The sequence below is a fragment of the Panicum virgatum genome, chromosome 7K (genome assembly GCF_016808335.1).
Source record: "Panicum virgatum strain AP13 chromosome 7K, P.virgatum_v5, whole genome shotgun sequence".
NCBI classification, from domain to species: domain Eukaryota; kingdom Viridiplantae; phylum Streptophyta; class Magnoliopsida; order Poales; family Poaceae; genus Panicum; species Panicum virgatum.
The window spans coordinates 34788782-34802172 of NC_053142.1; the positions used below are offsets into that span (position 1 = coordinate 34788782).

At 52.3% G+C, this 13391-nt stretch overlaps 2 protein-coding genes, 1 long non-coding RNA gene and 1 pseudogene across 5 annotated transcripts; 2 read left to right on the plus strand and 2 right to left on the minus strand.

Annotated features, from left to right (window-relative positions):
• Positions 1-422: 422 nt before the first annotated feature.
• LOC120642258 lies at positions 423-965 on the minus strand. Its single transcript, XR_005662548.1, has 2 exons — positions 799-965; positions 423-608 (listed from the first exon to the last, which is right to left on the minus strand). It is a non-coding gene; the product is annotated as an uncharacterized LOC120642258 (long non-coding RNA).
• A 9-nt stretch (positions 966-974) lies between these two features.
• Positions 975-1682, minus strand: LOC120640171. The gene is made up of 3 exons (XM_039916039.1): positions 1539-1682; positions 1208-1458; positions 975-987 (listed from the first exon to the last, which is right to left on the minus strand). The coding sequence occupies exons 1-3, from the start codon at positions 1680-1682 to the stop codon at positions 975-977; spliced, it is 408 nt and encodes a 135-aa protein (XP_039771973.1).
• Positions 1683-5351: 3669 nt separating this feature from the next.
• On the plus strand, positions 5352-7386 carry LOC120640172 (annotated as a pseudogene).
• A 1278-nt stretch (positions 7387-8664) lies between these two features.
• On the plus strand, positions 8665-12097 carry LOC120642259 (sugar transport protein MST1-like). 3 transcript variants are annotated; one of them, XM_039918719.1, is made up of 4 exons: positions 8677-9287; positions 10276-10604; positions 10708-11340; positions 11439-12097. In XM_039918719.1, the coding sequence occupies exons 1-4, from the start codon at positions 8891-8893 to the stop codon at positions 11889-11891; spliced, it is 1812 nt and encodes a 603-aa protein (XP_039774653.1). In that variant the 5' UTR covers positions 8677-8890; the 3' UTR covers positions 11892-12097. The 3 variants fall into 3 exon arrangements, with proteins under 3 accessions (XP_039774651.1, XP_039774652.1, XP_039774653.1); XM_039918718.1 differs by having other exon boundaries at positions 8673-9287; positions 10276-11340; XM_039918717.1 differs by having other exon boundaries at positions 8665-9287; positions 10276-12097.
• The last annotated feature ends 1294 nt before the right edge of the window (positions 12098-13391 follow it).

A 13391-nucleotide genomic window follows, 5' to 3' on the forward strand; every position in this document is an offset into this window, starting at 1 on the left:
CCGGACGGCAGGCACACGGCAACGCTCCCAGATTCGCCGTGTGCCCGGATGGCAGGCACACGGCAACGCTGCCATATTCGTCGTGTGCCCTTACCAAGGGCACACGGCGAATTATGGTCAGTTCGCCGTGTGCACGGCCTAGGCACACGGCGAACTTGGTGTCCAGGGCTGTCCATATGGCTACTTTGCCGTGTGCCTAGTCCCTGGCACACGGCAAAGTGACCAAACAAATCTTTTTTTTTGTTTTTCACATATAAAGGACCTCATATCACAACATATATATCACAGGCATTACATATCACATATATATCACAACAAACATCACAGGCACTATATATCATAATATATATATCACAACTAACCACAAATAACTTCAAACACATCCAGAAGTCCAATTCAAAGTCCTGCAAGTTCACAACATATCCAGAAGTTCACAAATACATATCCAGAAGTTCACAAGTCCATAAATATTGAAATAAACTAGTTTATGGCTGCGGTGGGCCGTCGAACGGTGGTGGGCCGCCGAACTGAGGTGGGAACAACTGCTGTGGGAGCGTCGGTGAGATGCCCGGCGACAAGTCTGGCGTATTCGATGCCGCCGATAGATTCTGCAAAAAATGTAAGACATTAAATTGCAGGTGAGACAAAAACCAAGTTCTCAAGTTATAATTTAAACAAATCTAAATATGTAGATCCCCTAAATCGTAAAGTGAGTAATATAAGTCACAATCTCTAAGTCTAAAGTTCTCTAAGTATCTAATACTTCAAAATAAACTAAAGGGTTTTCAAGATACTCACCGGAGGAGTAGTAGGAGCAGGAACCACATGGAAGGCTGGGATGGGATTACCCATTTGGACAGAAAGACTTTGAATGTAGTTGTACATCTGGGCCATCTCGGCCGCCTGCTTCTGCTCGTTCTCTTGTCGTAATCTCCTCTCTTCGGCCAACGCCGTCTCGTACGCCGCCTTTTGCGCTAGCATTTGGTTCTACAATATTTAATGACAATGTTACAATGCAAATCAAATATATTTACAAAACGAACGAACTATGAATAAATAAAAAATAACCTGAATTTCCTGCACTTGGAGTTGCGACGCGGACAGCCGTGGGCGTATGGACGGGCTATTGGCCGTGCTCCTCGCTCGAATCTGAGAGAGGGTGGGAGTGCTGGCCGTGTCTACAAAGCCATCGCCAATGTAGTAGCACCCATGTTTCTTGCCTCCTCCCACCCTCATAATGACTTCTCCATCAAGGGGCTGGGTCCTCGGATCCCAGTCTGGCCCATGGACCTGTCTTCCCATCTTTGTGTACGCCTGGATATGACTGTGGACGGACGGGTTGCTGGACGCCGAGGGCTGGTCGTCAGGGTTGTAGGTGACGTTGGATGTCGCCTTGCCCTTGCGGGCCAGAGCCCATCCCACGAACGGGTTGCACTCCTGGCCTTCATGTGAGGACGACTGCGAAAAAGGAAGAAGTTGATTACAAATTATGCTGAATTGAACGTTAGATTAGTGAAATGAGTCTGTGTAGTATGTACCCATCTAGCCCTGTACTCGTCGTTGTTGAGGCTGCCTTGATGGTGCGCTGGACCTGGCATCAGCAATCGCTGCTGCCGGCTAGCGTCGTGCAAAGCCTGCCACTCGGGGTCGAACCATTTGTCCACTATGCGCTCCCAGCACATGGTGTCATTACGACACCACCACGCAGGAACCTACACGTGATCAAATGCATGACATGTAAGAAGAGAGACATTTAACGATGTTTTTCATCTTACAATAAATTTGAACTTACCTGTAAATATTGCTCTCGGGTCAGCTTCAAATCCCTCGCCTCAGTCTTCCCGATCTTCTGCTTTAGGAAATGTGCACAATAGTTGATGACGCACTGGACTTGCGCCTCATAATGCATGTCCTTCACGAGTTTAACGCATCGATTGTGAGCCACAATCGCCGCCCGCTTCTCGTATCCCTCGTCACACCTGTAAAAATCCTGCATATAAAGACGATGGATCATGTCATTATTAACAAAATGTTCAATGAATGTGATGTATTGACCATTTTTTGCCGGGAAAAACTTACCCAGAGCTCGGCCTTTACCCGCTCCGCCTTGTTCTCAAATGCTCTGCCGCTCCGATCCAATTGATCGTTGTTGGCGGCGATGTAGTGGTCCCACGTCCAGGCCGGCTCGTACCGTCCTTGATAGTGGACTAGGCTTGGGAAGTGGTCCCTGCACAAAAGACCCAGGATGCCGTTGACCTTGCGTTTGTGAGCACCGCCACTGAGGACAGTCCAACTCCTGCAAAAGTGATTAAGAGAAAATATTTGTTTGTACCGTGATTTTCGAGTTAGGAAATGAAAAAGTAGTAATAACATGTCAAATTACTTACATATCCCCACTCGGTCGAATCAGCGGGCGCAAGGCAACAGGTATCGGCCTATCTGGGAGTCGCGAAGGACCTCGCAACCAGACAGCCGACGTAGAGGTATCCTCGGCCGTGTCCTCCTCAGACGACTCCCCCTCCTCCTCCTGCGCGTCCGCCTGCCACTCCTCCTCCTCCCGCTCCTGCTCTTGGTCCTAGGTAGGCTCCTGCTCCTCCTCCTCCTCCTGAGACGGCGGTACAGGCGAAGGCTCTCGACGCCTCCTGCCTCCACCCTTCCCTCGACCCCTCTTGGGTCCACCCTTCCCTTGACCCTTACCTCGCCCCAACCCGGAACTCCTATCGGAGCCCTCACCAGCATCCGAGTGTGGCATCATTCTTCTGTACAGTGAGGCGACCGATCATTGAAGTCCGCCGCCCGGCATCTTTCTTCAATCACCTGCAATTAAAAATAGTAAACCAATCAGCACATATATACAAAACGATCTTATAAAGAGAAAGAAAATAAATGTGACATAATTAGAAAGTAACATTAATAAATCAATTAGTACGGATCATACATGTATTAGAAATAATCATCTTCATCGGGATTAGCTGGATCATATGTCTCATCATCACTATCACGACTAGGTTACGTCAGCTACGAACATAATACTAAAAGCAAGGGTTGCTTATGCTGCTCACCTATGGGCTCGACGGCGTGCGCGGCGTGGCCTCCTTCTCCTCGTCGTCCTATTCTCTCCTCCTTGTCCCAATCTAATTAACAAAATTGTGTCAATTGAAAAATTCAATATCGCCATTCGAATTTAAATGAACAAAAAAGAGGGCACAGGGTCGGACAGGTCAAACGTACAGCCGGGACGGCGCCGGGGGTTGCGGCGTCGCAGCGGGCCGGTGTCGCGGTGGGCCGAGGCACAGCTCGGCCTCATCGGGGTGGGGCTGCGGACTCACGGACCGCGTCGTCGGGGTAGAGCCTCAGCGACGGGCGGGGCGGGGCGGGACCGCGGACTCCTCTCTCCGCGCTGAGCAGGGCCGCGGCGGCGCACGGGGCAGGGCCGTGGCGGCGCGACGAGCGGGGCGAGGCGGGGCGGACCGCGGCGGCGCGACGGACGGGGCCCGGCGGGACGCGGCCTCCTCTCTCCGTGCCGAGCAGGGCCGCGGCAGCGCGGCGCATCGGGGCCGGGCGGGGAGGAGCTCGGGGTGGGGCTGGTCGGAGCTCGGGGCCCGGCGCGTCGGGGCCCGGCGCGGCGACGGACCAGACGGGGCGGGCCGCGATGGACGGGGCGGGACGCCATGACAGACGGGGCAGGGTCGCGCCGGCGCGTCGGGGCCGGGCCGCGGTGGCGCGACGGGCGGGGCGGGCCGGACCGCGGCGCCGCGACTGGCGGGGGGTGCGGGGCGCGGCGCGGCGGCGCGACGGACGGGGCGGAGCGGAGCTTGGGGCGGGGCGGGGAGGAGCTCGGGGCGGGGCTGGCCAGAGCTCGGGGCGGCGGTGCGGGGCGCGGGGGCGGCGGCGTGTCGGGCGGAGCTCGGGCTGAGAGGGTGAGAGAGTGAGAGAGGGTGAGAGATAGCGTTCAAAACGGCTAAGTGTTAAACACTTCGCCGTGTGTCAGATCCACGACACACGGCAAAACAATACAACACACGGCGAAATCCTTTGCCGTGTGTTCTGGATCTCGGCACACGGCGAAGAAATATGTTCGCCGTGTGCTACACAAAGGACACACGGCAAACATTTTATTAATCTAAATTGGAATTCTTCTTTTCCAGAAATCACCACTTTACCGTGTGCCCTAGAGTTTTGGCACACGTCAAAGCTATTTTTTTAACTAATTTATTTACAATCATGTTTCACTAAATTTAATGGAATGTAAATTTAAAATTATTACCAAATTAACTAAGCATATCATATGAAGTGATTCTTTGAAAATTTTGTATTTTTTATGCATGTTTATGTCAATTTAAATATTACCACTTCAATTATAATAGTACTAAAAATTTAAAAAATGGCCAAAAATCCAGAAAATTGTCGTGATTCAACATAAACTTCTTTTATGTGGTGTATTGCCTATTGGAAAAGTTTGGAACCCAAATTATTATTTGCAAATCATTACACATTCAGACGTAACTGAAATCTTTAAAAGTATACGGATCTTTTTCGGAGAATCATCGGTTTCTAAGCAGTGTTCGTGAAACAAGTTAATAATGCAACCAAATTTATACCACAGAGTCCATATATGATAACGTGAGTGCACGACAAATTTCGTAATTTTTCGACCACGTTTCGATTTTATATAATTTATAAATGATTACTTATAATGTTTGTATTCATGTGCTGCCTGTAATGATTCGACCAGTTTCTTTAATTTTGCCGTGTGCTTAAGGGTCGGCACACAGCAAAGACTTGTGTTTGCCGTGTGTCTGTGTTTGGCACACGGCAAAGCCTTGTGTTTGCCGTGTGCCTAACGTCAGCGCACGGCAAAGACAACGTCGTTCAACACCTGTTAGGATCGGGCACACGTGGCTGTACCTTCGCCGTGTGCTGCCCTGAGGCACATGGCAAAGACAGATGTTCGCCGTGTGCTGTGCCTTGGCACACGGCGAATCTTGACGGCGTCGTACGGCAGCCAACGACCGTTAGCGGCAGCCCACGTGGAATTAGCTTCGCCGTGTGCCGTAGAGTGGGCACACGGCGAAGTCTGGGGTCGCCGTGTGTCTTGTACGCGGCACACGGCGAAGTCGTATTTCGCCGTGTGTTCCTGTTTCGCCGTGTGGTTTTGGTGCTGCGCACGGCAAATATGATTTTCACCGTGTGCTCGAGGAATTGCACACGGTGAAATTTTTGGCACACGGCGAACTCTTGGTTTCCAGTAGCGGTGGCTGACCGCGTTCACGTCGTCGTTATGGATCGCCGGCACGCTGTCATCGCTGGTGGCGAGCCGCGTGACCAGGAGGGTGGGCCGCCAGGCCATCATGCTCATCGGCAGCGCGCTGTTCCTCGCCAGCTCCATCATTAACGCCGCCTCCGTGAACATCGCCATGCTCATCATCGGCCGGATGCTGCTCGGCTTCGGCCTCGGGTTCACCTTGCAGGTATAAATTACGACAGGAATTTCCATGTTATAAACTAGTACTCCCTCCGTTTCAAATTATAAGTTATTCCAAGAATCTTGGAGAGTCAAACCATCTCAATGTTTGACCCAAATTATAGAGAAAAATACAAAGATTTATGACATCAAATAGGTATACTATGAAAATATAACTAACAAAGAATCTAATGATACTTAATTGATATCGTAAATATTATTATCTTATTGTATAAATTTGGTCAAACTTAGAAAAGTTTGACTCTCCAAAATTCTTGGAATGACTTATGATTTGGAACGGAGGGAGTACTATGTTTTGATCAGAGCCAGTTGTTACATTTCCCCCGGATTTAATCTTTAATCATTTGGTGGTTTTACAGGCTGCTCCGGTGTATTTATCCGAGAAAGCGCCGGCGAAGTGGCGCGGCGCCTTCACGTCGGCCTACAATGCCTTCGTCGTCATCGGCATCCTGTCCGCGACCGTCACCAACTACTTCACCAACCGCATCCCCGGCTGGGGATGGCGCGTCTCCCTCGGCCTGGCCGCCGTGCCGGGCGCCGCCATCGTCCTGGGAGCCCTCTTTCGTCCCGGACACTCCCATCAGCCTCGCCATGCGCGGCCGGCCCGACGGGGCCCGAGCCGCGCTGCAGCGCGTCCGCGGATCAGGCGCGGACGTCGACGCCGAGTTCAAGGACATCCTGCGCGCCGTGGACGCGGCGCGGCAGAACGACGAGGGCGCCTTCCGGCGGCTGTTCAGCAAGGAGTACCGGCACTACCTGGCGATCGGGGTGGCCATACCCGTCTTCTACGAGTTCACCGGCATGATCGTCATCTCCGTTTTCTCGCCGGTGCTGTTCCGGACGGTCGGGTTCAGCAGCCAGCGGGTCATCCTTGGCTCCGTGATAAACAGCGCCACGAACCTGGCCTCGACATTGCTGTCCTCCGTCGTCATGGACCGCACTGGACGCAGGTTTCTGTTCATCGTCGGCGGCCTAGGCATGATGCTTTGCGAGGTAAGCATGCATCCTGGAGGATCTACTGCTAGCTAGTAGTGAGGAGTGTGTGTTACCGTGGACTTCACCAACAATGTCAATCGATCTGACGACCTTCCCCCGACCTCCATGATTGTGCATAATTACGGTGGCCATCTCATGGATCATGGCGGAGCACCTGGGGAAGCACGGCGGCGTGGCCATGCCGCGGAGCTACGCGACGGGGGTGCTGGTCCTGATCTGCGCGTGCACCTTCAGCTTCGGGCTGTCGTGGGCGCCGCTCCGGTGGGTGGTGCCGAGCGAGATCTACCCGGCGGAGGTCCGGTCGGCGGGGCAGGCCATGAGCATCTCCATCACGCTCTGCATCTCCTTCGTGGAGCTGCAGGTGTTCATCGCCCTGCTCTGCGCCATGAGGCACGCCGTGTTCCTGTTCTACGCCGCCTGGCTCCTGGCCATGACGGCCTTCGTGGCGGCGTTCCTGCCGGAGACGAGGGGCGTGCCGTTGGAGGCCATGCGGTCGGTGTGGGCGCGGCACTGGTACTGGAGGAGGTTCGTCGACGACGCCGGGCGCCGGGCACAGACCGGAGGTCCCGCCCAAGTGAACAGCCTGTAGCACAAGTTGACGCCACACGCCATGTCGCCCAGGTGAAGCGTGTGTGGCGGCAAATCAGAGGTGGTGCACTGGTCGCCGAATAATTGCCACGTCACCGGCGGAGCTGGTAGGCAACTAGCCAGGTATCGGTTCGTGCCCACTATACTGTGACCCTGCCGGTCGACGGAAGGTCAGGCGCCATCCAATTGGGATCGGATCGGATGGAATCGATCAAAAGGGTGCACCGTACCGTACGCGTGGCTCGCAAAGCATCTGATCTCACTTGAATTTGTCGCACGCTTTAGCGCATAGTACGTACATGGAGTAATAAAAAAATAAATTAAAGGACAAGTAAGCGGCCAGTCTCTTCCCCGTTCCGGCACGATGGGCTTCTCTTTTGGAACTTCGATTTTAAATCCAAAGCGTCTTCCCATCATTGTGGGTTTGTTGACTTCACCCTCACCACAAGGAGGGAATGAATGACTTGACCACCGGGCCGGACCATAGCTAGTGTCCGCTTCTGTATCCCCCCACTCACCGCCTTGTGCATCTTTGGTTGATGGAACAATTGGTTGGTTTGCTTTCATTCTCACCTTGCTATATAGGAAGGAAATGAAACTTCACGAACCAGCTAGAGCGTAGTGTTCCCCACTATATATGTTAAGAGTATGTGTGTGTGTTGTTTAGGGCAGGAGTACACTGCCCTAAATGGAATTGCCTTAGCGGCCAAATACCGCCAAGAAAATTATTCAACTCTCGGGTTGCTGGAAATCGAGCAACGGCACTTACAAAAAAAATAGCCCACGAGGCTCAATTCAAATTGTCCGCATTCGCTATATATTCATATTCTCATGATTGGAGACTCTGAGAGGTGTTTACAGGTTGTACATGAGAGCTACTACAATATATGTGCGTGCATTTGTTCTAGGGTTCATTGAAAACCACTTGGCACTCAAGACGGCACTAGCTAGGCACTTTGAGATGACGGCTAGCCAAACACCATCAATCACATTCGATTCGATTGGGCAGAGACGATTCTCTGTTGGTCCATCTGATTTTTTGCTGCTGAAAGTACACACTATTAATTACATTATTGTTGTGAGTTGCTGTGTGCAGTGGTGCGCGCCCATGCTACCTGCAGGGTGAATGCTCGCACCGCTGCTGGTCAACGGGATCAAAAGCTACACTGTGGGCTGTGGCAATAAACGCAGTGGCCAGCTGGCAGAATCGATACCAAGGCAGGCGACGCCGGCCATGGATGGAAGGCCGCAGTGACCCCGGCGAGCTCGCCAAGCTCCACTAGAACGAGAGTCGGAAGGAGGAACAAAGCAGGGAGGCGATTAATTGCTATCGTAAAACCTTTTTTTTTTTTGCTGTTTCTCTCCTCCAAATCAGCTAAAATACGATATCATCGTTAGTAGCTAGTACAGTATATCTAAACATATTCCTTAATGCACCTACTAATTTTAATCATCAGCTGAGCCGAAAGATCATCTTTCGCTCGGCCTTTTCACATATTTTTTTTCCGGAACGCTCAGCTTTTCCACGTATATAGCCTCCTATTTTTTAGATAAAGAACGACATATCCAGCCTCCTATAGGTGATCCTAGCTAGTACCTGCCTATTTGCACCATCCTGGACGGACGATCGATGCATTCTCGCCCCGCAAAGAAACAAGACAAAATAATGATCTCATTGATGCGCCGAGTACCGAGTAGCGTACCGAGCAGAGTGCCCCTACGTACGACGTCCGTTCCTGCTCCGTGCCTTGTATCCATAATCCATCAGGCCATTCATTGCCGCGCTCCACGCGGTGCTCCGGAAGGGCAAAAGAATCTCCCATGACTGCACAGAGCCGGCGCGGCGCGGAGCTGGGGCTTGCGGCCTGCGGCGAGCCTCGTGCCAGCGGGGGACCCGTGCCGTGGCCCGTGCCTGCCTATATAAACGCGCAGCTCCTCTTGCCTCTTGGCTTCCGGCTAATTAATCGCCACCTCGCCACAGCCCACAGACCGCAGGCCACACCACCAGCTCTCGCGCTGCGCGATAGCACTTGCCGGCCCGGAGCAGGGAGCGCCTGCGCCGGACCTCGGATGGCCGAAGGCGGGCTCGCCGCGGCGGCGGAGGGCGGCGGCCGCGCGCGCGAAGACTACGGCGGCGGCGTGACGGTCCCCGTCGCGGTCACCTGCCTCATGGCCGCCTCCTGCGGCCTCATCTTCGGCTACGACATTGGCGTCTCAGGTGCGGCGCGTGTATACATATGCCCCCCCCCCCCGAACGGCTCCTCAGCCCCGCCATGGATCTTCGGTTTCTAAGCTTTTCCTCTTGGCGATCTGCGAAACCTCTCTCCATCCCCACCAAATAATTATCACCGTATCTTCAGGGGAGGCCGTAGATGATTGCTGGCAATTTGGCACCAGCTGTTTGTGAATTCTCATCGACGTTCGTGTGCGAGCAGCCTTGTCTTTTCGCACCTCGACCACACGGACGTACGCCTCAGACCATACGTCACAGGATTTGGCTTTATATCCCTTGATTGACCTGCCGTTTCCTTTGATAGATATAAGTCAAATCAGTTTCTCCTCAAGTATAAAAAAAAATCAGTTTGTTTCTCCTCCTCATTCAATTTCTGCTCATACTTTCTCGCAAGGAAAAAAAGCAATTAATTAAACATGAGGCCTCTGTACACTCTATATATAATGCTCTCAGCTGCATCTCGAGCTTTAGTTTCCGCAACAAAAGCCATCAGCTCCGAGCAAGGCCATCTCTCATTTGTGTTTAGGCCGGCTCAGTGAGCTGCTTTTGGGGGGGGGGGGGGGGGGGGGCGCTAAAAGATGTACTAGGCGTTTTGCATGTACGAGTAGGATATATCCTGGGAGATAGAGAGAGCCACAGAAGCATATATGCTAGCTAGTAGCTGGTAAGAAAAGGCACTAGCACATATCCTTTGATTTTTCTTTAGCTAGCAGATCATGCTTTTGGGCGCTGCCGTGGCACGTCGTGTGGAAAACTTTTATCAAATAATTGCACGATTGAATAGTCTTCCAAAAAGAAAAGATTCGTCGTCACCAGCTGATATATATAAAACTCTATTAAACAAGTAGCATATACTGGTATAACGCTGAAAATGTAATGGATTAATTATTCTATCAATTATTTTCCCTTTTTGGGTATTATTTTATTTCATTACGCGTGTTCTTTTTTTGGGTACAAACTTAAACACGTACAGGTGGTGTGACGCAAATGGAGTCGTTCCTGCGGAAATTCTTCCCGGAGGTGTCGAGCCGGATGAGGAGCGCCGCCGGCGCCGGGCACGACGCCTACTGCAGGTACGACGACCAGCTGCTCACGGCCTTCACCTCGTCGCTGTACATCGCCGCCATGCTCTCGTCGCTGGTAGCGAGCCGCGTCACGAGGACGGCGGGCCGCCAGGCCGTCATGCTGGCCGGCGGCGTGCTGTTCCTCGCGGGCTCGGCGATCAACGCCGGCGCCGCCAACGTCGCCATGCTCATCGTCGGCCGGATGCTGCTCGGCTTCGGCGTCGGCTTCACCACACAGGTCGGTGCAGCTAGAAAAGAGCCCACACTACAGAGGCCCAGTAACATCTTGGCCCAGTATGTAAACAGAGCCCACCGCACCTTGGGTATGTCTGCTGCTACAGGCTGCACCTTTGTACCTCGCCGAGACGTCGCCGGCGCGGTGGCGCGGCGCGTTCACCACGGCGTACCACATCTTCCTCGTGCTGGGATCGCTGGCCGCCACCGTCACCAACTACCTCACCAACCGCATCCCCGGGTGGGGCTGGCGCGTGTCGCTCGGCCTCGCCGCCGTGCCCGCGGCCGCCGTCGTCCTGGGCGCCCTGCTCGTCCCGGACACCCCCAGCAGCCTGGTCCTGCGCGGCGAGGCCGACGCGGCGCGCGCCTCGCTGCAGCGCCTCCGCGGCCCGGGCGCGGACACCGAGGCCGAGTTCAAGGGCATCGTCCGCGCCGTCGAGGAGGCCCGCCGGAACGACGAGGGCGCGTACGCGAGGCTGCGCGGCGCGGGGTACCGGCACTACCTGGTGATGGTGGTGGCCATCCCCTCCTTCTTCGACCTCACCGGCGTGATTGCCCTGACCGTCTTCTCGCCGGTGCTGTTCCGGACGGTCGGGTTCAGCAGCCAGAGGGCCATCCTCGGGTCCGTGATCCTCAGCCTCGTGAACTTGACCGCGTCGTTCCTGTCCTCCGTCGCCATGGACCGAGCCGGCCGCAGGTTCTTGTTCCTCACCGGCGGCGCAGCGATGATCGTTTGCCAGGTATAATCCGGATATCGCCAGCACTACCTACGCTGATAATGTCTAGATCCATGTTCTTAATCGCCTCCCTGCTGCTTCCACTCGACAACGCAACGAAGCTGGCGATGGCGTGGATCCTGGCGGGCCATCTCGGGAAGCAGGGCGCGGCGGCCATGCCGCGCGGCTACGCGCTGGCCGTGCTGATGCTCATGTGCCTGTACACGCTGAGCTTCGGCGTGTCGTGGGGCCCGCTCAAGTGGGTGGTGCCCAGCGAGATCTACCCCGTGGAGATCCGGTCGGCGGGGCAGGCCCTGACGGTGTCCATCGCGCTCTGCCTCTCCTTCGCGCAGACGCAGGTGTTCGTCTCCCTGCTCTGCGCCATGAGGTACGCCATCTTCCTGTTCTACGCCGGCTGGGTCGTGGTGATGACGGCCTTCGTCGCCGCGTTCCTGCCGGAGACCAAGGGCGTGCCGCTGGAGGCCATGCCCGCCGTCTGGGCGCGCCACTGGTACTGGAGGAGGTTCGTCGTCGTCGGGGACGCCAAGCTGGAGGCGCAGGTGAACTGCCTGTAGGAGAGACGAATGAATGCGACCGATCGAATAACAGAACATGTCCGTGGGCTAAAATTCTAAAGTGGTCGCTGCGTCCATCCAACATGTAGTTCCTTAATTCTCTAGTGTAGCTTGACTGCTTGATGTATGCAGTACTCTGGTAAAGCCTGATGTTTCTGTAGCGTTGATCGCTGCTCGTAGTCATTGTCAATTGTGACTTGCCACCAGGTGCTTTGCGTTGATGGTTTTGCCTGCAGTTCTGCCAGTGGCTTGGAGGCCTTGAGGGGTAATTGCAAACCTTCGACCGCGTGGATGCTTTTGCCGTGGCGCCAGCAAAGATTCGAGATTCAGCAGGATCTGCACCCAAGTGAAATCAAGAAACTTCCCCTGAATCACCTTCAAGCGTTTCTCATTTTAACATTTGGAGGCATGTTGCTTTTTCTATAAATTTGATCAAAATTAAAAAAAAAAAAATATAAGACAGCAAACCTAAAGTAAACTATCCGACTTGGAGGGGTAGCTTTCGAAGAATCTATTATATTAATAAGGGAATATTAAAAGAAGTCAACACTTTCGTCGAAAGGATCTAAAAATCCCCACATTAGTATAGAAAAAAATATATTTTCTGAAGGTGTAAATTAATCCAAAGTCTATATCAAATACGATTAATAAGCATCTAATTTAGAAATTAAGAAAAATAGGACATGACCTAAGAGTCTATGCCGAATACGATTAGTAAATAAATAAATAAAAAATTAGAAAAAAATAAAAGAAAGAACTTAACCAAAGAGTCCACATCGAAACGATTAGTAAACAGCTAAATTAGGGATCACAAAAATAAGAAAATTAGCATTTGATGAAAAAGAGTTACTGTTAATAAATAGATAAATTCAATATTAAGAATATAAAAAATTAGCAGTCAACCAAAAATTCCAAATCAAATCCAGCTAATAATGAAGTGTTAAAAGAAGCCACTATGTTTGCTGAGAGGGTTTATAAATTCCCACATTAATTAAAAAATAAAAGAAATTACACCATTGGATTTTGTGAAGATCTAACGGTCTAAACTAATTCAATAGTACATGTCAAATTAGAAATAGTGACTAAAAAGTAAATTAGGATGGAAAATAGGAGGGGAGGTTTAGTTCACGATGGCGATGGACTACACATGCATCGAGATTGTGATGAACTGATGACTACCGAGAAAATTGACTTGCTCAAGGTGTGGAAATGAAGATGGTTCCTTGGTGTATTTGCTAAGAATGACATCGGAAGCATAACCCAAAATAAATACACAAAAGCTGGACTGAATATGTTAAAGAAAAATAGTGGGAGAATATGAAGTCGGTCCAGTTCAAAATATCCGGGGGATAGAGCTAAACATGCTAAAAAAAAGTGTGGAAGAACATAACCTAGTCTATGATATATATCTGTCGATCATATGTGGACCAAGATCTTGATCGTCGGCGACAAAGTTGGATTGCTCAAGACGCAAGAAAGGAGATGGTACATTGATGTGAT

Excerpts from the sequence above, each read along its gene's own strand:
- LOC120640171 (XM_039916039.1), bottom strand. The coding sequence starts at position 1,682 with ATGTGCTGGGAGCGCATAGTGGACAAATGGTTCGACCCCGAGTGGCAG. Across the intron at positions 1,459-1,538 it reads ACGAGTACAGGGCTAGATGG|TCGTCCTCACATGAAGGCCA; the intron begins GTACATACTACA and ends CCTTTTTCGCAG.
- LOC120642259 (XM_039918717.1), top strand. The coding sequence starts at position 8,891 with ATGACTGCACAGAGCCGGCGCGGCGCGGAGCTGGGGCTTGCGGCCTGC. Across the intron at positions 9,288-10,275 it reads CTACGACATTGGCGTCTCAG|GTGGTGTGACGCAAATGGAG; the intron begins GTGCGGCGCGTG and ends AAACACGTACAG.